Here is a 25,237-nt window from a genome sequence, read left to right as displayed (position 1 = left end):
CACGGGCCGGCCGGGGCGGAGCGGGCTGAAGGCGGGGAGCCGGCGGCCCCTCGTGCTCGCCCCTGCTGCCCTCAGTGCTGCCCCCTCCCCGCCCACCATTGCCCAGCGATCGTTTGGGGATGTTTGTGGGGATCTCGTTTGTCCGTTTGCGTGTGGGGCTTTTTAGGGTTTTTTGCACATTTCCTCACAGCTCCGTTACCCCAACAGAGACGGGGAAGTTTCTAAAATTTCATCATTCTACACAATGGCTCCGGAGAGGCGGGGAAGGCGGCGCAGCTGTCACAGGTGCGGGATAATTGGGATCAGCGGGGGCACGGGAGTCACGGGCAGCATCCCGGGAGTTTCGGCACTGACGCGTCTCAAAACGCGGGTGTCCCTGAGTCACTCCGCAGCGCAGCCCCGGTCGTGCGCTCAGCAGCGCTCCGGAGCCCGCCTGCGCTTGGGCCGCAAACCTGCCCCGGGGATTACGGTAATAGCAGTCCCGGTTTAATGTAGTGAAATATCGTTCGTGTTTTATATGAAAATAACAACACATATAATTTTAAGTTTTCTTAATTTAGCAACTTAGATGAAAGTACTCAGTACACATTGATATTACTTTTTAGATATTATTTTGAATTTTCCAGTTTCCATCCTGATTTCAGGTATAAGTACTTCCAAAAGTTCTTCAAATTCTTAATGCCATAAGATATCAAAAAAAAAAAAGAAAGAAAATCAAACATAATTCTAATACTTTTTACATTTCTTTGTAGGAGGATAGAATATAAGAAAATAAAGATAGTGTAGAAAGTAATCTTGCCCCTAAGGAGTTGCAGCTGGGCCAATTATCAAAGATCAGGAGCAGGCCTGACTTTAACAGGCCACAGGTGTAACCAATGAGAAGAAGATGCTATAAAAGAGTGGGGTGGCTGGGTGAGAGGGGAGCTGGAGTCAGTTGGCTGCTTTGTGAAGAAGAGAGAGTCAGTGCTCTGAGGAGCTGCCCACGAGAAAGACCAAGAAGGTATGGAACTTTTGTGATAAAGAGACAACAGTATGGAACCCTGCAATAAGAGGACAATGTTTCTTGTATTATAAATTAGAGTTATTTTAATGAAGTTTACAGTAATGTAGTAGTGTAATACAGTATAACAGAATCATACAAATACTGTGATACAGTAGAACAGAATCATACAGCCCCTACATGAGGAATAGTAAACTTTCAATCCCACCTAAGTTCTTTGTGTCAAGCAGCTAAAAGAGCCTTCATTGGTAACATTCACTGAATAAACAGAAAGCTGTCAGTCAAGGTACTGCCACAAAGATCAGGGCTAGACTATAATGTGCAATTACAAACAACTGAGAAATCCTAGACTAACACCATTTTTCAGGCACATGCTCCAGAGAGACCCTTAACTGCTGATGCTGTAAGAATGACTATAGCAGGTACCACACTCTGTAACTACAGAACCATATAATGCTATGTTAAAAGGTCCATCTTGTCCTGAGGCTCCCCAGAAATGCCTAAGGAGGAGTGAAAATGGGGGAGAGGGGTGTATTATAGACCAGTATGCTTTCAACCTGATACTGCTTTCACTCCAGAGAACTTCCTAAGCTGGCTTTGGTATGTAGCCATCTTTTTTTTTGTTGTTGTTGTTGTTGTTCCCATGTACTTATCCACTCATTGGACGGGTTTTAAATCAGCAGCTTCCTTGGTGATGAACTGGAAGCTGCCCTTCCACAGGCCTGCTGCTCAGAGCACAAGAGTCTGTTTGACTATTGCTCCAGTTGCCTTCATCAATGTGCCTTACTTCTTGTGCTGGAGGAGACTAATTGTTTGGTATCTATCTTTGTCATAAAGACCTACAGCTCTTTTCTCATTTCAAGACTGAAGAATCAAAGCTAACTCAATTATTATTTATAACAAAGCTCTTCCATGTCTTTGGATCATCTTTATTATCCTTCTCTGAGCTGTTCCACTCTTACAGATTTTTGGGATAAAAGGAGCTTTGCACAGTATTCAAGATAAGGATGAACAATGACTTTGTGCATACAATGCCATGCTGGTATTTTCTATTTCTTTGCCAATAACCTTAAGGTTTTTTGTTTGTTTTTTTGTTTGTTTGTTTGGGTTTTTTTAAATAGGATCTAAATCAGCACTTCTACCTAGCTTGTTATATCTTCTCAGCTTCAAGTCTATTTTTGGTAAATTTTGACTTCTGTTAATCTAATCATCAACCAATATTCTAGTAAAAAACCTCATACTCCTTTTTAATAATGTTTTAATTGAAGTAGCCACTAGAAGCCCAAATCAAAATTGTTCTGTTTATACCTAGAAAAACAGACAGTTCTGGCCCTGAAGGATTTGTTATTTAATAAACAAGACAAAAGATGAGCAAAAGAAAATACCATCTTGTGTCACACTTGGGAAACACAGTGAAACAGCTTTTTGCTCAGCAGAGTTCACAGACATCTTTGGTAGAGCAAACAGCAGAGTTTTTCTCATTTGCAGGCCTTGGTGAGAAGACAAAACAGCAGCGATTTTTGTATTTGAGAATATGGACTGAATTATTATCTCTAGGTTTATGCAACAGAGCTACTAAATCACTTGTTATAGTCTACTCCTGCAGAGTCAGATGAATTACAGCTCATTCAGACAGCTTGACTAAGAACTTGTGAATTACAGAGGTCACTTTCCAAGAAGGACAGAAAAAGATCTCCAAAAACTGTCCAAGGCCACTATATCACTGCCAAATGAGGCTTAGAGCTACCTCAGCAAACTGATACAATTTTAGGGGAGCTTTGAACACATCCATTTGTAGACTTGTTCATCATTGAAACTCTGCAACATGTGGCAGGGGATAAGTGCATTGAGCTGGAAAATGAGTGCACCCCACATTAACTACATAGGCAACAGAGCAGGGGTGCAGACAAAAGTCAGAAGAGCTGCTTCAGCAGAGCTCTCATGGATATGGGTACCTGCCCTTACAGGTTTCATCATCCTTTCTCCCTTCCCCCAAAATTACACAGAAGTTAGAGATGGATAAACAAGGAGGGCCCTTTTGAAATCAGTTTCTAAATTTTAAAAACCACCTACCAAAGGACCCTTCTTATGTTGTAGCTGAGAAATTTCTGTACAGGAAAAAGAACCTTGAATGATACAATAACAGCATTTCATGCTGCTATATTACTTACAACTTGAAAGTCTTCATAAATGCTGTTCAGTAACTGATTAAATATTACCACCACTGTGCCAAGATAGCCAGGAAACAGTAAGAGCGGTCAAGTGGCTCTTCCAAAGAAACAGAAGGACTAAATGCTTGAAAGGTGACCTAAAATTTGGGAATTTTGATTTGAAGGATCTTGAAATGCAGTGCACAGATAAAAAGGTGATATGCATTCCTGATTCTAACTGTCCAGCTGCATGCCTGCTCATTTGTGACACAGGAATGTGGGTTAATTGTTAATCTCGGATTGATGCTGTTGGCAGATGTGATAAGATTGCAGTTTGCAATCTCCCTACTGCAAGAATCCAACCATATGGAACTCAGAATGGTCTGTGGCCCATTTTGATATGCTCTTCATGGGGCTGTGTACTTGGACCATGCCAATAAAATCTCAAATACAGGCTGGAGCAATCTACCATTAAGTGCATTGCACAGGAACATCACTTGATACTGTGATACAGGGAGTTCCCATGATACTGGTTCTGACATTCATAAGAATGAATGCACATATGGGACATGGTTATCTCAAGGACTCTGCTAATCAGGACTGTTAGAATAAGGAGAGGTCATACAGGTACTCAGCTTGATTTTAAGTGAGGAGAGCAGGAATTTGCAGTGGGCATTTCCACTCTCCACCTGTAGAGCCTGGATGTGTGGCACTTCAAAAGACTCAGCTTAATATTTTCTTCAAGGTTTTGGCTAAGCTGGAAGATGAGTGAAGAGCTGGAAAGGAACTCTGTGATCTCTGTCTGTGATATGCATTTATTTATGAATGGGGATTGGAGTGGGGGAGATGGTGAAACACCTCCATTGCACTAAGTGATTGCAGTGTGAAATTAAACTATACAAGAGCTCAAAGGGCATAGAGTGGCCACATGGGTACACTTAAGGATAAAAAGAAAAAATGCTAATAAATATTTCCCCTGATCCAGGTTTCCTCTTAGGAACTTGTAGTAATTCAGCTCACTACGTGAACATTCTCTCCAGCACACATTGTACTTAAAGGAGCAGTTTCCCCACAGGACTTCATTCTAATTACCTACAAATAGTCATACAAGAAAAACCTCAATCCACTCATGCTCTTTACAGCTGTGATTAGCATTTTCATTTCAGAACTTCTGAGTGACATTGCTTGCCCGGAATTCATTACTCAATCTCCCTGCATAATGCATGGCAGCCCGCTGCTGATGTGTCACAGTGCCTCTATGCAGTGCCCAGAATGCTGTCCATACACTGCAACAGCTGCCAACAGATAGATCACATCAGCCTGGCAAAGCACTTCGGACATTTAAAATGCCTGGTTTTAGATTCTAGGAAAAATGCAGCTACTACTCCCAGTGGCCTCACAAATCTTCAGGACATCAATAGGTGGTTCTGCCTGTGGGTGGGAGAGACCCTGCATACTTAAAAAGCAGTATTAAGAGTTACAGGAGCCCTTCTACCTCTAAAACCACAGAAATTTCAATTGTAACACAACTTGAAATTTACAGGGATCAGTTAAGTTAATTTACCACCTCTGCTCTGAGGAACAAGTAATTAGGGAATAGTATCAGAAATACTTTAAGAATTGGTTAGTCATGATACTTCATGCTGTATGAGTAAGATAAGACTGGAGCTTTCATCAGCTGCCTGGTAAAGACTTGGGTTTTCTTTGCATTTGTCTCGTGTCCCAATCTATAAATATATATCTAATATATAGAGATATATATATAATACAGATATATACCTATATTTATATGCATAATATAGATATAATATGCATTTTGTATAGCATATCTTTGAGGTAACAGCTGTCTTTGTACCTTGTGCAAGATAAATTATCCTGTCTGCTCTAAACTAATTCTAAAATTCCACCAGTTATTCTGTAACAAACAACTCTGCTGGAGCAACCTCACCACACAGAATTTGAGATTCTTCTCTGCTTTTTTGCCATTTCCCTACTGAAAGCTTTGCTTCCTTTCAGCATGTACCAGCAGTACTACATGAGTTAGCATGGAACCTGATGACGTCCTTGTATGACATAACTGTGCGTGGCCATCACCTGAACACACAATGTTCCACCAGCTGAGCTCAGGTTGTCAGATGCAAATTAGCATGTGTCACATTTACAGTCCAAGAACATCACCTCTGGATAATGAAGTGTTTGGTGAATTATTCTGAAGCTAAGGGTAAGAAATTCTCTTCTCTGACTCAGTGGCATTTCTGCACATTTTGTCATCAGTTTGATAGTGGCAATGGAAGCCATGCTTCTTCCCAGAGGGAACATCATTCATAACTTGGAAAGGAAAACTGCTAGGAGTTACTGTGAAGGAATGTATTCTGAATGACTTTATGAACTGCCAGTCACTAACTAGGAAGCTCACCAGATGTGTAAATGTGTAAAATTTGCCGATTTTCCATGTCGTAAAAACATACATTCTGAGAAACACATAAGTAAGGAAAGGGAGCACTGATTATAATTTTGAAATATTAAAAAAATTGAATAAATTTAAATATGCATTAAAAACATACTCAGATTTCAACTCCAGCATTTATTAAATAAATATAGTGAATTTCAATTATTTTTGCAAACCAAAATATAAAACAATTATCTTTTTCTAATGTTTAACTAGTTAAAATTTCTTAAAATTAGCAACCTGTGTCTGTGTTCCCAATAATCAATGTCTTCATATGAGACCAAGGCGACAAATTAAATGTACCAGAATATTTTAGCAAAATGTAAAGCAACCAGCATCATGAAACAGCTATGGACAAACTGGAAAGTCTAAACTGTAAAACTGAATTAAAAATAACTCTGACCTAGGGGAAAATCATAATTGATAATCCTAAATATACCTCTTAGGATGTCTGATAGCCCCAAAAAGGTGCAGAGAAGCCAATGTATTTAGGAGTGGTAAACAGTAGTATTAACTTTGCTGTGTGTGACTGGATCTATCAAAAAGCACAGTGAGTTGAGTACTTGGAAAGATACTGGGCAGACCAAGTAGACATATTCTACAGACAGGGGAAAGAGCCTTATCTCATCTAGTCCATGAAAGGGAAGGGTTTTAACAGAAGGCTGTACTTAAATTATAGGAAACCAATTATGGACTAGGCAAGGAGTACCTGGAAATGCGGATGAGCTACATGGCAAACCAGCCTGGCAGCCACGCTGTGTGCTAACACAGCCTGCACGAGCTGTGACCTAATTGCTGGCTGCTTGCTTTACAAACAAAATTGCATCATTGATCAGGTTCCTTGGGGGCCACTTTTATATTCCCCTGGAAAATTCTGTAGACTGATGGAAACAAGATATCTCAGCAGAAGCTTTCGGTGGTCTGCGTGAGACAAGAAAACTCTTGTGTTCTTTTTAGACAGTACAAATATGAGTAGTGCATTGATGCAATGACAGATATTAGGAACAGTATCCTACATAAGAGTCAGTAGGATTTTGGTGACATAAAGTGGAAAACTGTAATAAGGTGACACATCAGTAATAATTAAAACTGTAAAAAAGAAGGGTTCATGACTGGAAGTTCATAATGCAGAAAGATTTGTACAGATGTGGAATTTAAGCAGATAAAAGAGAAGTGAATTCTGGTTAATTACACATACAAATATAAGATTAGGCACACAAATGTAAAAACCACATTCTTTCATTTTAAAGGGAAACAGAGAAGAATAACAAATTAAAGAATTATATATAGAATATCAGGTGAGAGTTGTACAGCTGCTTTATATGCTGACTAGGTTACTTTACATGAAAGCAAACAGCTCTATGCACAGGACTCCATCCCCATTGTCCAAGCAGAAAAGAGACAAGGGGTCTGTCCCCCTTCCACATTCCTAATTGTTTTCAATGTGTTACTCCTGTAAAAAGCATGGTCAAGTGCATGGCAACAGAACATAATGTGCATAAACAAAATAACATGAATCAGAGATCCATACTGATGAGGAAGAGCAGAGAAGAAATGCAGGGAAATAAGCTTGTTCTGAAGTTGTTCAACAATTGATTAGCATGTGGATTAACAGAGAAGTCACAGACAGATACTTGTGTAGGTGGCTCTCTGGAAGCAGAGTGCATGACACACAGAACACACTGCCAAGACATGGGGCAGGAGACACCAGCAGCAACTGTATACACACATCTTACCTAGCCTGGGGTCCTCAGGTGACAGCTGGGAGAAATACCACTTTCAGGATTGTTGCAGCCTCTGCAGACTTCAAAGGAAGCTTGAAAAATGAACAGTGCTTAGGGACATCACGAGTTTTCCTCCAGCTGTACAGTACCAAAGTCAGTTTGCACTACGTCTTGTTGACACTTCTAGGGAGCTTCCAGGAAAACAATACCAAAACCAAAACAGTTATTAATTATGGGCTGAAATGGATAAATACTTTTTCATTCACTACAGTGTTCACAGTAACTTCGTTCTATTACGTTATCCTAAAAAACTCCACTGGAATGGGTAGTGCCACCAAGGAAGGCAGAAATTCAGAGTCAAAACCAAATTATTTTTCCCAATTACAGAAAATAAATCTCTAGATTTATACATACATATATATACACACACACACATATATATATACACATAAAGTGTGTGTATCTCAATCAACAAAGACTAGTGCCCTTGTGGAGGTGTGGAATAATTGCTATAAGTGCTTGCATCGATAGATAGATACTCATATTGTGAAATGGTTGTTTGTTCCCAGGTATTTGAATGTATTTCAAAGGTGGGTTCTGCCTAAACACCTTCAGAAATGCCATCTGCAAATCCAGAGGTACTCAGTAGATCGGTTAACCCAAGTTCTCAGATGCAGTGATGGCTGTGGCTCCATTCAGTGCAGAACTCCACCAGGACAGGACCTGTGTGTGTTGCTGATATCCTATGAGTATTCCTTGTGTCACCATTCAGGCTGCTTACAGCTGAACAGGTAGGTAAATTAAGCAGATTTGTAACTCATAGGTTGCATTTAGAAACCAAATGCTTCAACTTTAAATGGAGATGCATTAAGAAAAAAAATTGTCTAATTTCACTTTATTAACAGGTTCCAATTGAAAGAAAACTATCAAATTTGGAAGAATTTAAAACAAAGGTGCTGGTTGTTTAATATCTCCACATGTGCCAATTCCAGAGAGAAGACATCCTTTCCTCTTATTCATATCACATAAAGACTTAATTTCAAAGTAATTATTACTTGTCTGGGAGAGAGGCAGTGCCCTGCATACTGAACAACAAGTTACCAATGCCTTGCTTGGCAGGGACATTTTTCTGTGTGATCCCATATTTGCATTCATAATCTTTTCTTTTATCTTTGGTCTCCAGGGTGGTTCCCACCTTTCCCTTCCTTCACCGAGTCCTGCTCTGATAAAAGGTACACCTCATGCAACTGACTTCCACATTAACTCAAACCAGGGAGTGCAAAGGGGAAGTTCATGGTTCCAAAATGAAACTCAAAATTTACAAAGCAGCTGCCAATTAGTCAGACCTTAATTTTGCAAATTTATTTAGGAAAAGAAATTTAACATGAGCAAATGAGAATACTTCAGTGTTACAACAGAGTATATAAATGTCTAGCAATAGTCAAATAATTTGATCTTTAAATACAAAATAACCACATGAACACCTAATATACAGGTTTCATCTGAATACATATTTATTAGATAAATATTAGGTTGTCACATCATCTAACTACATACAGTTTCGCAAGACTAAAAATCACAATTATTTTTTCTGACCAGTTTAAAGTATGAAATGATTGCATTGTACTGTACATACAATGTACAAACAAAGACAATGGCCATTTTTGCATGTTACCTCAGATTGTACTTTTTTTTTTTTAATTCTCCTCTGATCGTGATATCAAAAATTGTACAAAGTATGAATTTGGTTACAATTTTTTTTTTTTTTTTAATCCCCGTATTTTTCTTCATTATTTCTGTAGCACCCTAAAAATACACAGGTGATAGACTAGTACACGTAAGCTAAATATTACATGTAGATAAAACAAAACAAAACAAAGGATCAGAGTATATTACAGAAGTGAAAGTGGAACAAATGCTGAGACTCCACAAACGCTAACAAACAGGATTCATTTTCCACATAAGATGGAGCTTCAAGCTTTTTTTTCCTGCGAAATAAAAACAATGCACATTCCAAGGAAAATGAATGCATTTCTGTTAACATGTCTCTATTTGTCATTTACATATGTACAGCTGTCCCTTGAGTCTCCGCTGCAGACACTGGCGTGTACTGTCAGTCCTATAATAATGTCTTGGCAGCAGAACTGTAGATCTCTGTGGGTTCTTTCCCAGATGAACTTCCATAGGGAAACGATTAAAAGGTAAACAAACAAAAAAAAAAGAAGAAAAATACTACTGGAATCTCATATAATAATTAAGCTTTAAAAGAAATGACTGTGATTACCCTATTTGCTAGGTTTTTTTCTCTAAACTTTAGTACGGCAGTGAACAGATAAAAAAATAACTAAATTTTCAGAAGCTTTTTCATAGTGACTTCCCTATACAGTACCTGATTTCAGTTGACAGGTAAATTTTAAAACTGTCTCAAATGTCCAACGTTTGGGTGATGGGTAAAAATTGTACTTTCTTTTTTAAGTTCTGCTTAGAAACCAAACATTTCTGTAAGTTTAAAGATGTCAACTGTCCGCTTCAATTATCTATTACTGTACAAAGCAGATGCCAACACTGCTCCAAACATATTGCTAATATCTATGGGGCTTTTTTTTTCCCTTTATGCTTTCCAACAGGTACTTTTAAATGATACATTTTAAATACTAGCAGTTAGCAAAAGGTCAATCCTTAACATACCTGGCTTAAAATACTAATATTGTGTTTAAGAGAAAATTCATTTTAGGTGACTAACTTAGCTGCTCAGGAAACAGTGGAGAATGAAACATGAAATAGAGTCAATTAAATAAATCAGAGCAACCAGTTCCAACTAATAGTGAGAAATCTTTATTCCCAAACCTATGGCTTAAGGAACTTAGCCCCCAAACAGAAAAAAACTAACTCTAAGGGCATAAAGTCAGTTTATCATTAGCCACCTCTGCACATGACTTCCAGACCTATATAAAAAATGCAGCAAAAAACCAGGGTGAAACTACTACAGGAAAATGGCTACACAACACATCTGTATCAGTAACTGAACAATGGTCTTTCCTAGAAATTGTGTGATAGCAGCACCACACCACAACCATATTACCATGTATTACACCAAGGTATCTTTAATATTCTGCACAGATCCTCTACAGGTTGTCAAGCCTACATAAGAAAAAAGACACTTCTAAGCAGAATAAAATATACTATACTGTTTCCCTCCCCCACCCACCAACATCCCTAAGTGTCTTTGCCCCAGTTTCAGAGACTGGAGCACCAGTACAGCGATATAAATACGGTACCATACAGATTTGCTGCTTGCCTTAGTGCATCTTTACCTGGTCAGACAGATGGTCCTATGTGTTCTGCTCACTTGGGCAAATGAACAAACTCTGCCATTACCAGCTCATGATCACCCACAGTCAATGAACACCGGTTGATCACTTGGGGTTACTTTTTTCCTAGGCAATCACTTTTTCCCTAGGCAAACACAATTATGTTTCTGTGACAGAGCTGGGCCCTGATTATCCAGGTACTGCTTGATGTATCAATTCATTCATCACATAAATGGATATGAAATTTGGGCTAACTTACCAAAAGAAAATAGGGGGAAAAAAAACCCAAAACCCAACTCCCTTATTCTGTTAAAGAACCCTCAATTTTCTTTTTTAAAAAAGGACCCATATTCTTCTTCAGACAAGGTATTTAAAAACACCAGCAAAAGTATAACCAGATCATGAAAATGTTGAATATTATCAAAGACGATACTAAAATATTCACAAAGATATTTACAATAGCAATTCTTAAAATAATTGATTTTGCATAATGAACAGCGCCTTTCTTAAAAAAACTTGAAAGAGGAAAAATATAAGTGTGGGACCATTTCTACATAATACGTTTGACAGATTCAATACTCCTACTGGAAAATAAAAGAACTAAACCGCCATTTCCTTTAATATCTACAGCAAGGTGCTGCTGACTAGCATATATATACCACAACGCATGTACAGCAGTAGTGGGAAATGTTAACAAAAAGAGCAAAATAAAACAAAAAATGCAGAGAATTTACAAATATGACTTTGGTGAGGAAAGCAAATCCAGAGTCGTAAGCACAGAGCATGCCATTTACAGCATTGCAAACTAAACACAGAGGGCTAGGAAGCTATCTAGTCAAACTGACAGGAACAAACAAAATTTTGCCTGGCACTTCAGTTTAAAACGCATTGTGGCGAGCAAGTGAAGGGTGTTTGATTGGATTTGGGAAGAGGAAAAGGAGTAGGGTCAAATATGCTTTAGTATCAAAAGAAACAAAACCAGTAACTGTACAGTGGGGAAAAGCTGAAATGTTGCACCACGAGGGCAAAGTTGGCACACATGCACTTCTTACACAGCTACTGTACATCATTTATAAGAGAGAGAGAGAGACAAAGAGCACAGAAATGGGCACAGAAGCAATAGGAAGCTCATGCAGGAGCAGCAACCACACGAGAAGCAAAGATCACAGGGGCAAGACAGTAATTGTGGCAGCAGGGTCTCTTGAGGGCAGTAGCAATCTACTGACAGGTACTTATTCTCCCCACACTCGGTCCTTCAGAAGAAAGAGCTCATCCCAGCAGCCCAAGTTTAAAAAAAGAAGTTTAAACTGAAGGAGGAGAAAAGGAAAAGGCAGAAGTATCTGTAACAGTCACGAAAACAGAATGCAAAGCAAAACTAAAATGAAGCTGTAAGACGTCTGTCCAATGTCAATGCCCCTTCTCAAGCTGATTATTAAAAATAATTATGCAGAAAATGATGTTACTCTCCCTCCATCCTGCAATGATTTCCTCGCTGCCTTCAACCCAGCTTGTCTTACTATGCATTGTGCAGTACAGACAGTGACACAAACTCTTGGGGCACCAAAGGCTGTAGGTAATAATCAGGAACAGTTTGGTTTGCATCCCCCTTCCCTCTCTTTTCCATTATGTATGGCATACATGGCAAAAAGATCTATTACAGCAATCTCTACAGCTGGATGTTAATGCAGTCAGAAATGGTACTGATTTGAAACCAAATCACAAAAATCCCTAACATTGCAAACTTTAAGAAAAATTTTCCTGGGTGCTTCCAATCTGTGTGCTGGGCCAGAGGAATCCTCTGTAAAGAGATGGTAAAGATCCCTGCGCTTGCAGAAATCCCAACACCCACGGCCGCAGCCTGCAGAGCTCAGGACTCCGTTACTGGAGTGGCATTAGCTACACTGCTGGCTCCCTCTGACAGGCCTGTGTGTCATCCCTAACTCTGCCACTTGACTGTAGGATTTGTGCTTTTTTGAGCTTTGTAGGTATTTTTTTCATTTTGTGTGTGGCCAAGACAATTATTCCAAGGCAAACCCATGGCTGGAGGGGGGCAGAGGAGAGGTGGGGTAGAGGGAGATACAGTTTCAAAAAAATGGAAGAACAAGCATTGTAAAGACACTCTGAGACAGGTCAATTAAAGACAGTTCCATTCTGTTGATTTTTCTTCCCTTGCCAAGATTCGGTTTTGCCAAGATACTTCACACTATGTTTATCACAGAACTCTCTCTCTAGAGGATGAACACCAAATGGGGTTTCCAATAGCTGCACAACTGTCTATGCTTCTTTGTCACATGTAGCACGGCAGACTCGGAGATTACTGCATTTATTTAACTTTTGTATTATTTTCTCCCATCACTTTCGCAGTCTTTGAAGCTAACAAAAGCAGTTCTGAGATGAAGAAAGCAGGGAGTGCACCATTGGATCGAGTTGTGAGGTTTTTTTCTTCTCTTGTGGAAAAGGAGTGTTAAGATTCCTCGCTGTGCAGCCACACACGTGTGAACAAGTGAAAAGGATGGGAGAATACATATGGTTTCAGTTGTTCTCAAAGAGAGACAGAAGGTCATCATTGCTATTGCTTGGCAAATCAGGAGGATCCAGGTATGAAAGCAGCTCATCTGGATTTGTGAGTTCTGGAAGCAGCTATAAAATACAAAGATAAAATAAAAATTACAGATAACAGAAACACAACTGAGAAAAGAAAGGGATTAAGCACCACACATTCCTGGAATCTGGTTTTCATAACAATATATCCAAATAAAACAGAAGGCAGTGTCACAAGCCTAACACCCTCAGATGATGCAGTATCCAATTGCTTGTGAAAGTCTCTGTGACTCAGTTTTCACCTGTGAATTACATTATCATCTCAGTTAGGGTTTCTCAAACCTCCCCATCATCAGCCTGGCTCGTGATGCTGACAAAACCTTCTGGATAAATGCTCATTATGGATGTTTCCTATAAGACACTGCATAAGCATTTGAAACAAGCACTTTGAGTAATCCATATTTGAGCTTTAAGGCAGATGGACCAAGGTTTGTCTGGCTCTCACACATCAGTTTGATGGCCATCCAGAGCCTGCAACTCTACAGAAGGAGGCAGCCTTGTCCTTTGCTCACCCCCAGTAACTCCTCAGTGCACTGATCTAAGCTCTGGGACAGTGACCAAGGAACTCACCCAGGGTTAAAGCAACCAACAAATCAGGGAAAGTGGAAAAAAAAAAACAATTAAGGAGGAGGATGGAGAGAGGAGTGGCAAGGCAGCTGGGTGGGTCCTTCTCCTTTCTGTGGCAGGAGTTTACAGTGGTTGGAAGTACTTACTTGACTACAGCATTACATGCAATTCCAGACATTTTAAAGGGTCACAGGTGTAACACTCCATCCAACAGAAGATGACCTATTCTGCACAGTGCTTTAAAGTATCAAAATGAATAGCTATGGGTATTCAATTTGTATTTCCATGAAAATGGAAATAAACCATCACAACACATTCTTTTTGATCTGACAGATGACAAGCACATTGTAACTCCTGGGTTGTGCATCAGGCAATGTTTTCTGCTCTACAATGCATCTCGCCCTTTCCTAGGCAAATATAAAAGTGTCATTTATAAAAAATTGCAGGGAACAGTTTGTAATAAAGCCCTTTTATGTTCTGCATTGTTTTAAAGACAGAAAAATATGGACTATTTTAACAAACTTAATAGTAGGTACATGAAATTAATTTTAAGTTGTTCAGTGTTTTCAAATATTATAAAACCAAAAGCTTGACCACTTCAATTTAACAAATAAATACTGTATTTACATGCTTCTATTACTCTTGTGCAAATGAAACTTCATCTTCTAACATTATATGGATGAACAAATTTTTCAGTAAGTTAAACATGAAATGCCAAAAAAAGTTTACTGCTTTCTAAGCATTTTGAAAAAATGCCATGTCAAGTTTACATAAACAGAATCTCCCAGAAGGAATCTTCTTCTTAAGCTACCACCTCATTTTATTAATGGTAAAAATGCTATTGTCATTGTATGGAGATATGAGACTTTTAAATGTACTTCACCTCCTATTATAATTTTTTATGAGTATATCATAAAAAATCCAAAAAGAAAAAAAAAGAGTCGAAAGAAAACGGCAGCCCCTCCAAGTGTGGAGAAATAAAAAAGTTATTGAATCTGTCCTACAATTTTACAACTTGTTCTTAAAAATTTGAATCATCTATGAGAGGGTGACCTCAGCTTCCCTCAGCCAGAGGGGTCAGGCAGCAGAGCTGGCCTCCTGCCCCACTGGTGGGAAAACCAGAGACCTCAGGAAGGGCTTGCTGGGAACTGAGAGTGCTGTGCTGGAGCAGGGACAGAAGAGAGAGGAGTGCCAGGGCCTGTGAGGGGGTGATGGGGACAGAAGCTACAGCAATGTGCCAGATTTAGGGTAGAGTTGGGAGACGTGTACCCTATGCTCCTGAAGTGCAAATGGAGAGGTCTAACCAGTGATTTCAGCCTTGAGCCTCTGCTGTCTGAAGTACCTGTGCAGATCTCCCCTGTCTGTGCCTGCATCCATAGGAGTGGATTCTTTAACCCAGGTTAAACCTTGGACTGCATCTCACTGAATTCTGCAGAATGACTGTGACTGTGCCAGTAGGGAGTGGGTCAAGTTGCCCACAGTACAGTGCCCTGTTTGCTTTGCTGCATGGGACTTTATTCAGCCACAAGACACCCATTACAATAATCCATCTGATCAGGATCACAGGTATTTCCAGTAAGTTTATTTCCCACACTGTACAGCACTTGCCTCCTGTTAAGAAACCAGCAATCCTTCATCAGTGATAACCACAGTACTGTGTAAGTGTACAGATTTTTGTACTTTGCTTCTCACCAAGGAATGGGTGCCTGACCCATAACAAAATACTGAATGTTTCTTAAATACTAGAAGGAAAAAAGAGACCTTTTTTTTTCACCTTTCAGTATCGCTCAGACAGGATCCTTAAGGGTTCAGAACTTCAACTGCCACATGAACTATTGTTCCCACATGATGTGCACACAACCATATTGTGTGAAACAGCAGAAGTTGCCTCACTGATCACTGTTCCTGCAGTATCCTGGAGCCTCTATCTTTCCCCTAACCCCTTCCCTCCCCTGTGAGGCTACCTGCCAGCCCAGTACTCCTGTGTGACAGGGGAGATGCAAGTATACAGCAACAGCAAATACAGATATAAATCCAAGGCACAGAAGCAAACACATCTCTAAGGAAATTAACTGTGCAGCAGCAGACTTTGGAACAGACAGAAGATACACATACAGGAATGCATGACTCAAACAAAAATCCAATCCTAGTGCTGAGGATTTATGTTTTGGGAGGTAGATGGCTAACCAGAGAGATATACCTCAAGTAAGTCACTTCCAACTCCACTGAATCGATGTTAAGAGATGGAAGACTACTTTTGGCCTTAAAACTAGACCTCAGTTAGTTGTGAGCTGCCTCCCATGGTGGCTAAGGAGGCAGAAAATGTCCATGTTGTTTACGTCCCTGTGTGGTATACTGGGAAGAGGAACTTATGCTGCTGAGCCACCCACAAGAAGGGCACAGACTGTTTCTGGCTGCAGGGAGCAGGGACAGTGTCACAGGGTGGGCCAACACAGACCCCACTTCCACTGGCCAGGACATGCTGCAGGGCTCAGCACAGAGCTCACGTGGCACAGCAACGCCACGGTCAGAACTTCACACAGCTGTGTCCCTCCTGTCCAGGCACTGCAACAGCTTCACGGTCCAGGAGAGCACAGCCCAACCAGCAACGAGGTGGGAAAGGAGGAGATGGCTCCCGGCCTGGTGCCCAAGCTGCTGCCTAAAGAAACGCCTGCCTTGGTGCCAGGAAGAGGCCTATGGTTCACACACCACGCAGCTGCTCCAAGCAGAGCCATCCGTTCTCCCAGCAGGTCAGGAGTGCCCTGTCACCTTGGCTGCAGCACGGGTGCCCATGTACCAAAGCATGAGGGATGGCATGTGCTGTGGAAGCGGCCCCGGCCCCTGCCCTCCCCGCCCTCCCGCGCAATGGAAGCACACGCTATGGCAGGCAGATGAGAGTATGACACAGACTTACATCCAGCGAGGGCTCCGGCATGTCGGGTGCTCCCTGTCCACCAGCCTGACCCTCTAAGGCTGAGGAGGGGTTAAAGGTCAGGTCACTGTGTGGATGGTTGCTAGAAGCGGCCGGGGGTGGCTGCCGGGACTGCTGGGTAGGAGGCCCGCTGTGATGTAATGGCTGCCCTGACTGGCTGCTGGGGTGAGGGACGTGCAAACCTTGCTGCATGGAAGTATGGGACTGATCAGTGCTGCCGGGATGAGGGATCTGCGGAGGAGGAAAAAAGCAGGAAAAGAAAGTGAGGCCACAAGGTACAGTGCTCGCAGTGCCTGACTCTGTAACTGCATGTTATAAAACAAAATAAATTAAAAAATGACACACACAACAAAAAAACCCAGCAAAACCAATCAACAAACAACAACAACAAAAAAAAGAAATAAAAAAGCGCCATTGGAAAAGGAAACTCCATATCCCAATGCTGGAGGAAGTGCTTCAGCTTTTTGAAGGTTGTCTGCAAGGGGAAAACACGTTGAACTTGTGCTGTTGGTTTGCTTCCTTGTAATGTGGAAAACTGTATATGAAGATGCAAAACAATGCACCACAAAGAGAAGGGAAGGAGGCTTATGGGCGCTGCTCAGCATTAGCAAGGCAGATGCTTTTGCCCTAAAAAATGTTGTGAATGAACAGAGAATTTGTTGAATGATCCCTATGCCAGGAAACTCATTACCTGAGAAAGTGCATCATTTCTGCTCAGCTCCCCTGTTCGGTAGCTTCCTGATACTGCAGCCTATTCCTGTCTCAGCTCTTGACAAACATCTTGCAAACACCAGCTCTTCCCCACTCCTTCCCTCCTTTTCTTCTCAGAATGCCCTGTTAACCCCTGTTAAAGGCTGAATGTTTTCCGACATTGCTGGGTTCTGATGGCTGAGAGAACCAAGGCACTCAGGAAGCACATTCCCCACCATGAGCTGAGCTGCTGTGCACACCTGCTGACTGCAAAGTACATGGCCTTAGCTTCAACTAAGCCAACAATCACGCTCTGCTTTGTATTCATGCTGTGGATGAATTGTCTAGCAAGAGCTTAGTGGTTTTTTTATGCTTTCTGTGGGGAATAAGCTACCAATCCACATGTGTCTTCCTATTACTGAATGAGGGAAAAGTCTTTCTCACAGGACAGAGAAGCAATAAAAATGCACAAGTCCAATTCTTCCTTCTGCTGCATGTCACATTTAATGCTAGTAGATTCTATGGGGCTTGACCTTGGTGCCATGAGAAAGAAGTGTCTGAATGCTTCAGAATCAGACATCTCATGGTAATTGGGCATATGGAGAAACAAAAAATGTAAACATTTTTTGAGGAATGCTACATATTGGACAAAGTGAAGCTGAAATAAAAGAACAAATACATACAACAACAGCATGAAATTCATCCAGCCAAGCCAACAGAAACCAGCAAAATGCTATGTAAGTATTCACCCTTTCATATCACATAAACTGCAAAGTTATCTTAACTTCAGCCTTCAACTTCAGAAAGCAAAAGGGAGGTTATTACAAAACTTAATTAAATGTTCCTATAAATCAAAAAATTAGAGAAACAAGTATTTAAAAAAATACTTTTCACCACTCTTAGGAAAACTGAAACTTGAACGCTGATCCATTGGGACAGTCTCACTCAGCTTCATGGAGGTCCTTTTCAATACTTTGGTATTACAAAGGTTTGTGGAAATGATTCTACCTGCATGGTATTTGGCTCTCTAACCCATGAGAGAGTTTAAAGTAACTGGTAAAAACTACTGATATACATGTCTCCATTGGGGTCAGAGTTTGACTACTTGAAAAACATTCTCCAAGACTGTTGTTACCATAGGGGTAAGTTTGTACAAAATCTGCCCACAGATCACACTTTAATGTAAAAGAATTTGCAGCCCAAAAACTTTGCAGAAGTCCAAGTAAAAGTAGATGTCAGTCTTAATAGTACTGTTTCCTTCCTCACTCATTGAGGACACATGCAACAGAAAGTGTGGAAGTTAGAAAGTTGAATAATAACAACAAAAAGTAAAAGCAATTTATGATAGTGTTGTTAATGTGGGAAATCAGTTTCTGGAAAAATCCAAAACCAAACAGGATTATATTGAGGAATCTCTTAAATTTATCCCTGAATGCATAAAGCAAGGGTCATGCTGGCACATGTATATAAATAATTATTTTAACTAGGAGAGGCATTCATATGTACTCAGACAGATTTCAAAACAAATAAGCAGGTAAGAAATACTACATTGTGTTTATACAGGCAAAGATTTAAATATATATTTAGCTGATAACACAGTCACTTGAGTCCTTAGACAAGGGGTGTATAGGGACTAATTGTTTATTGTAAGACTGAGGGCAATTACATTCTTTGAAGAGCCATCGCAGATTCCAAATCCATCCAACTTAGGCCACTGACTCCACCAGCCCCTCAGTGAGAAAGCAAAATGCTCAGGATGGGAACATTTTTTATTTGCATTCAGCTAACTGATGATAATTTTGCTATGGTGCAAACACTTTGTAAGCAGCACACTTTGGGTATGTTTAGCTTGTACCTGCGAATCCCACTATTTTATTCTGAAAGCACTGACCCTCACTATGAATGCAGAGTCTAACAAAGTTGCCTTTGCTTGCACAGTAAGATAATTCCAGAGTTGTTTTTAGCAGCATAAGTTTTGGCACTCTTAAAGCATTTACAGTCTATGAAAGAAAAGCTTCGAGCAGACAACTACATCTTCAGTTTAATGGCACACAGCAGCACAGCTCTACAGCCCAACAGTGACCTCTAGGAGTGCTGAGATGTACAGCTGTGGAGCAACAGGGCCTGCCACTGCACAGCAATATTCTTTCTGTTTCTGAAGAAAATTATTAGTGGGAGAAAATCACCAGGTTAAGTCAATAGTTTATATCTCTCTCTATTACCAGGGTCACAGTTTTACCAACTCTTCTGCTGTATTAGCTACCAAAACTGTTAAAAGATGCCATCCTGCCTACCCTGCTGATGTTCTTGGCCACTTTTCCCATCCACCAGTTTGCCATGTCTGCAAGGTGAAACCTGGTAGACATGCACTGAATTTCCCCACCCTGCCCCTGAATTAGTTTCCAGTCATATCAGTACCTGGGTCCCGATCACTTCATGGCTGCAGTAACAGTTTTGCTGAGACGGAGGAAAAGTGAAAATAGAAACAAGGACAATGACTTTTTACAGTAGCACCAGCTCATATCACCTCCCTGAGTGTATGAACCTATGGTGTCATCATCCATTGCTCAGTCCCTCCTTACACTGTCTGCAAGAAGCACTAAACTAGAGCTAACTGAATTCTCTCTGTTGTCTAAAATGCGGTTACAATTTCTGAAACAGGAGCTGCCATGATTGTGGCAGCTGCTCTGCAGCAATCTTGCACTGTTGCAATGTGGTATCTGTTCCACAGCTCTCACAACACTGTGCTGGGGAAGAGGTATTCTGGTCATGTTTCAGATCCTGATATTTTTCTTCTTCTAGAGGAAGAAGAAGAAATGGAACAGCACTGTTAAGAGAAGGAAATTCTGATTGATCTATCCCTGGTTACCCAGCCCTAAATACACTGGGCAAATATCTGCATTTCCTGGAGTGACCTACAGAGTATGTCTGGAGGGATCAACTTTCTCTTCCTACCACTGTGTAAGGGCCACCACATAAATCTTCAAAATAGGACTGCTAGGAACTTCCTCAGCAGCATTCAGCTCCAGTAAGAGAGACCTCAGGTCTAAAAGGACAGAACATCCAATCCCAACTCACCTTGTAAATGGCCAAAGTGAATACTATGTGCAAGCTACAAAAAACTGCTAACTGTGTAAAAGGAAAGACAAAGCCAGAGAAGAGCACAGGCCATATCTTAAAACCTTGGTTCAGTCACACAATTTGTTTATAGTTGTTTTTGTATGAAGTGTTTCTTCAAAGACATGCAACTACACAATTTAGGCATGTGTTAAAGGCATGTATTTCTCTAAAAGCAGTAATTTTAAAAGATGTCTTTTCTTGAGTGTCTGCTACAGACAAACAGTTCATTTTGACAGCAAAGAACAGAGGATAAGAAAGAAAGAGGAAAGCAGAGATTTTATAACACTGAAAAGGCCGTGCAGGAGCACTAAGAGTCCTCAAATGTGTACTGAAAACTGCACAGCCACATTGACAAGGTTAATCTAATTCTCCTCTGCCAAAAGACCTGAAAACTGATTCTCATTACAGAAAACCAGCCACTGACATAATGTAGGAATCTGCTTTAGCACTGCTTCCTATTCCCAAATGATATTGCTTGAGTAGCATGATAGATGAGGGAGAAGTGAGGCAAAGGTTTCCTTTAATTGCCAGCTATCATAAGCAAGTACTAGATATGCTACAGATTGGCCCACAGAACTGCATTAACATTTGCCTAGATACAGAGCTCTGGAACATGCATAGCCTTGAGGAACTTTCACCTCTACTCTATGTAAACAGTCCCATTTTCAGAAAGCTACAAACTCTTCACTTTTATATTCAACTACTTCATATCCTACCACTTCAGAATTTCACCAGGGCAACACTAGAGCAAAGGTATGCCTGATGAAGTCAGGAGGCAGGTGCCAGATGATGGGAAGCAAAGAATAATTCCTTGTGACTTTGATTTGAAGGAAAGCAGCTGTGAGTGGTTCAGGCTGGTTCATCCATTTCCTCTCACTACTGTATTCTGATACTGTGTGGTTGATTCTTGTGCAGAGAATTCTGACCACTCTGTGCTGTGTATGCAGAATTTGCCAATGCAAAACTACAGCATGTTTGTCCTCATTTATCAGCCTGTAAAGTGGTAAAGTCATTACAGTTTCTGGACTCTTCCTCTGCAGACAGGCTTGGTACCTGGACTCTCTCCAAACTATACGAAGAACTCTTTCTCCACTCTCTTCTATTTCTCACCATCCTCCTTGGAAAACCCACTGCCAGCTAGAGGAGACATTGACTGAGTAGGATTTTGCTGAGCATCTGCTACCATGTTTCCTCATTACATTCTGAAATTGTACTTTCTAGGATTCACTAAAGACACGGCACATATGACTTGTCAAGTTAAACATCCTTCCTGTGCAGTAACAGCGCACTTTAAACCCCCTGCTCTGCAACTTAAATGAACATAAAAGGATGTATACACACCCCACACACAGAGCTAAAATAGATGACTAACCATGCCTAAGAGCTAAATGCTGCTGGTAGCTTTTCTACCACCTAGTTGCTGCAGTACTGCATTTTCTGGAGATATATAAAGTTCTGTATAGAAAACTCAGTGCTCTGAGCAAGCTGCTTTTCCAATACACAGTTCTGCCTCACCATCTGAGACCTGAGGAACCTCTACTTTTCAGTCCCTTACATTGATATTTTCAGACCAGTGGCAGTGTCTCTCCTTGAAATCTGCAAGCTTGTCCTATTACCAAAAGTTTAAAAGTGCCTTTCATGCTACTTGAGTAGAATTCCCCCACAAAATGCTTTGATGCAAATTTTGCCCTCAGAGAAAAAGCCAGGGAAGATATTGTCCCTGCTCTGAAGTCATCCAATATCTTGCTTTAACAAGCTGTCTCTTGGAGATGGATATTCACAGTCCTGCTGGCCTAGAGAATGAAGTACATTTTTTTTCATGTGTCAGAGCAAAGCACAATGATTAATACAAGCACACTGAGCCAGGTTCTTTCTTTCAGATAAACAAGCTTAAATGACAATTCAAAAAGTGCAGAAATGCTTCTCCAAAAACTCAAAATGGCCAGAAACTAAAAATTGGCATTTCTGGCATTTCTCAAGACTACTCTATTTCACCAACTTCCCAAGTGAGGAACCCACAGAAAGTAAAAGCAGTTCCTAAGGTGAGTCCATCGGCTGGATGAGAGCTCCTTACCCCCACCAAGGAGAACCTACGTGCCCAGCACCATTACTTACAGATTCCTGCATGGGGTGACTGAGAGGTTTGTCCAGAGCTGCCATGCTGCTCGGCATGTCTGGGGGATGTGACAGCTGTGGCCCATGCATGAAGTCATTCATAGATGTGCCACCAGGATTCCCATGCGGGAAGTCAAAATTGCCATGACCTTGGTAACTGTTGCCTGAAAGAGAAACAGATGTGATTTGTTTCCAAGGTTGATCTCTCTGAGTATCTTGCAGGAGCTGTGTGATGTGTGCTCTCCCTGCACAGCACAGGGAGCTGTGACACTGAACTTGACAAAGCTGTGCCCCCAATGCTGAGTGAGTGGGGACAGGGCACTTGGCTTCCAAACACTGGCTGCTGCAATAATTCATTTATGAGTTGGAACTAATTGAAAACTGCTGACATTTTGAAAAACTATTGCCAAGTCACCACATAAACTTAACCATGCCGAGAAGTAAACAGGATATTAAATTCTATGGGATATTCGTATCTGGAAGCATCTCAGTGTAACTGAGACTGACTGCCCAAGTCCCAGATTATTTATAGGACACCTGTGTTATTTATGGCTGTGCTTCTACACACTCAGTAAGACTGTAGCACTGCTTCAGCTTCTGATGAAAGTAATTGACAGAAGTGAATCTGGAAGATGCCACAATACCACATCATAGCACAGCCTCTACTCTATCCCTTCATAAATTGCATAGAAGAGGTGTTCTTATCTAATTGGGGCTCCCAAAAAACTTACAAAATTCACTGGATTTAGTGACTGGATTTACACACACATCTTGAAGCAGGCCTGGAGTCCCCTGCTGCTCTGCAGGACAAGTACTGTATGACCACTGTCCATAGGGATCCAGCCCACCTCAGCCCAGGGATCTCCCGAATTCTAAAGCAAGCAGGTATCCCAATACAGGGATTTTACTCTTCATATTTTTTGTCAAGATTCCTCTCTTAACACTTCTAACTCAGATATCAACTCTAGTGGCTTATTTGCTATGAACAGCAAAAAGTGAATTAAAACTATTCACCTATTTCATACAAGCAACTGAAGTGGATGATACTGAGCTCTGAAATAACAAAACAGCTTTGGAGCTTGCACAGAGAGCCTGCAGTTTGTCAGTAGAAGTACCACAGTTTTAAATATTCAACTCAAGAAGGGAGTTTGACAAACTGAAGTAGTTGCATCATTTGCTCTTTAGCACAGCTTCACAAGCAGAAGTTTAATCTTGGAGGAATAGTAGTCATTAGCCATGTAAGAGTACTTCTCAAAGACGTCAGGACTTTGATCTATCATGTAAATACTGCAGAGCCTTACTAATTCTCATTTTGTTAATCTGCAAACTGGATGAGTCTCACAGAACATAGCTGGTCTTGCCTTGCATCAGGAATAATTATTTAGCAGGCAGCTGGAATGTGGTCTTGTAGCACTGAATATTTGTTATGTTTGCAAATTAAACCTCAGTATGCTTCCTGTCAAACCCAAATAAACAAACATAAACCACAGTAGTAATACTACTACTACTACTACATTGCTCTGAAGAACTGTTAATCAAAGGACATTATGTAATTGCAATCACTAAGTTTCAGTGCATGTATTGATGGAGAATAAAGATACAAGGCACCATGCCCAGGGAGTTACAGCCATGCAGCAGCAAGCCCCTCTCTGCAGCAAGAGCAGTGCCATGTGCTGAGGGACAGACCTGTCAGACATTTGGGATAATCTGGCACACTGTGCTGACATCCCTACTGCAGGGCAAACAGGTGGGTTTCACCTGCCAGAGGGGACTCAGGGCTGCAAGGAGCAGTCACTACCTCTGCTACAGGACCCATAGGGGAAGACAGCAAAATAACAGTCATGCTCACACATTGCTCAATAACAGCAATGCTCACACCAAGCCTAAACCCCACATGTGACAGGGCTATCCTGTCTGCTCCTGAGTATGAGCTGGAAATATGGTGAGGAACAGACAGCTCTGTTCTCAGGCTCTGACTGCACTTTACTCCTACTAAATAGGGGAAAAAATATGTGATTCAGTGCTCTTGGCTTTGTTATAGTAATCATTCATCTGTTTGAAAACCTTGTAAGTTTTATCATCTGTCATCAGTTTTGCAGTCACTGGAGCAAATTAACTGTATTTTGCATGCAATCTATATTTTTCTTCAACGCCTGCAAAAAGCACATGTATCACCTTGTAATCAATTTGGGGATTCTGATAGTGTGAACAGTTGGTCTTTTCCCAGAGCTGAACTGACTCATATAATGTTACTTGCAAAAGACACAGTCTCTGGTTTCATGTTTTCAGAATTGTCACTAAAATTGAGTTATTCACAACATACCAGTAATTTGAAAACCTATCTCCATTGGCTGCATTTAGTTCCCTGTTCCTCAATCTGGTAGCACATGGGCAGAGGAGCTCAAAAGGAATTTTCTAATGCAAAGGTATTTGCAAAGCAGCTAAAAGCTCTTTACAAGTTGACCCTTTTCTGGTGGCCTATGGAATGTCACTCACATGGCCACAAGTTAACCTAGTGGCACAAGTAGCAGGGTTAATGGGTCAGGTTTTATACTTATGTAGTACCAGATGTTTTCAC

At 40.8% G+C, this 25,237-nt stretch overlaps 1 protein-coding gene and 1 long non-coding RNA gene across 12 annotated transcripts in view; one reads left to right on the top strand and one right to left on the bottom strand.

Annotated features, from left to right (window-relative positions):
• The first annotated feature begins 257 nt into the window (after positions 1-257).
• LOC143694777 (uncharacterized) lies at positions 258-13,426 on the top strand. Of its 2 annotated transcripts, none has more exons than XR_013183478.1 (4): positions 258-285; positions 5,167-5,371; positions 7,893-8,114; positions 12,999-13,426. It is a non-coding gene; the product is annotated as an uncharacterized LOC143694777 (long non-coding RNA). The 2 variants fall into 2 exon arrangements; XR_013183479.1 differs by lacking the exon at positions 258-285 and adding an exon at positions 313-469.
• Positions 8,814-25,237, bottom strand: part of ZMIZ1 (zinc finger MIZ-type containing 1) — a 339,116-nt gene continuing 322,692 nt past the window's right edge. For 9 of the 10 annotated variants that reach the window (XM_077183273.1, XM_077183272.1, XM_077183275.1 and 6 more), the window contains 3 exons: positions 22,660-22,823; positions 16,717-16,965; positions 8,814-13,274 (listed from right to left, as the gene is read on the bottom strand). In XM_077183273.1, the coding sequence (XP_077039388.1) occupies positions 13,167-13,274; positions 16,717-16,965; positions 22,660-22,823 (521 nt within the window). In that variant the 3' untranslated portion in view covers positions 8,814-13,166. The remainder of the gene's footprint in view (positions 13,275-16,716; positions 16,966-22,659; positions 22,824-25,237) is intronic. The other variant, XM_077183278.1, reaches the window with a different exon arrangement.

This window comes from Agelaius phoeniceus, chromosome 9, assembly GCF_051311805.1.
Source record: "Agelaius phoeniceus isolate bAgePho1 chromosome 9, bAgePho1.hap1, whole genome shotgun sequence".
Lineage (NCBI taxonomy): Eukaryota > Metazoa > Chordata > Aves > Passeriformes > Icteridae > Agelaius > Agelaius phoeniceus.
The sequence above is the reverse complement of the archived record's forward strand: the minus strand, read 5'-3'. Positions and strand labels throughout refer to the sequence as shown.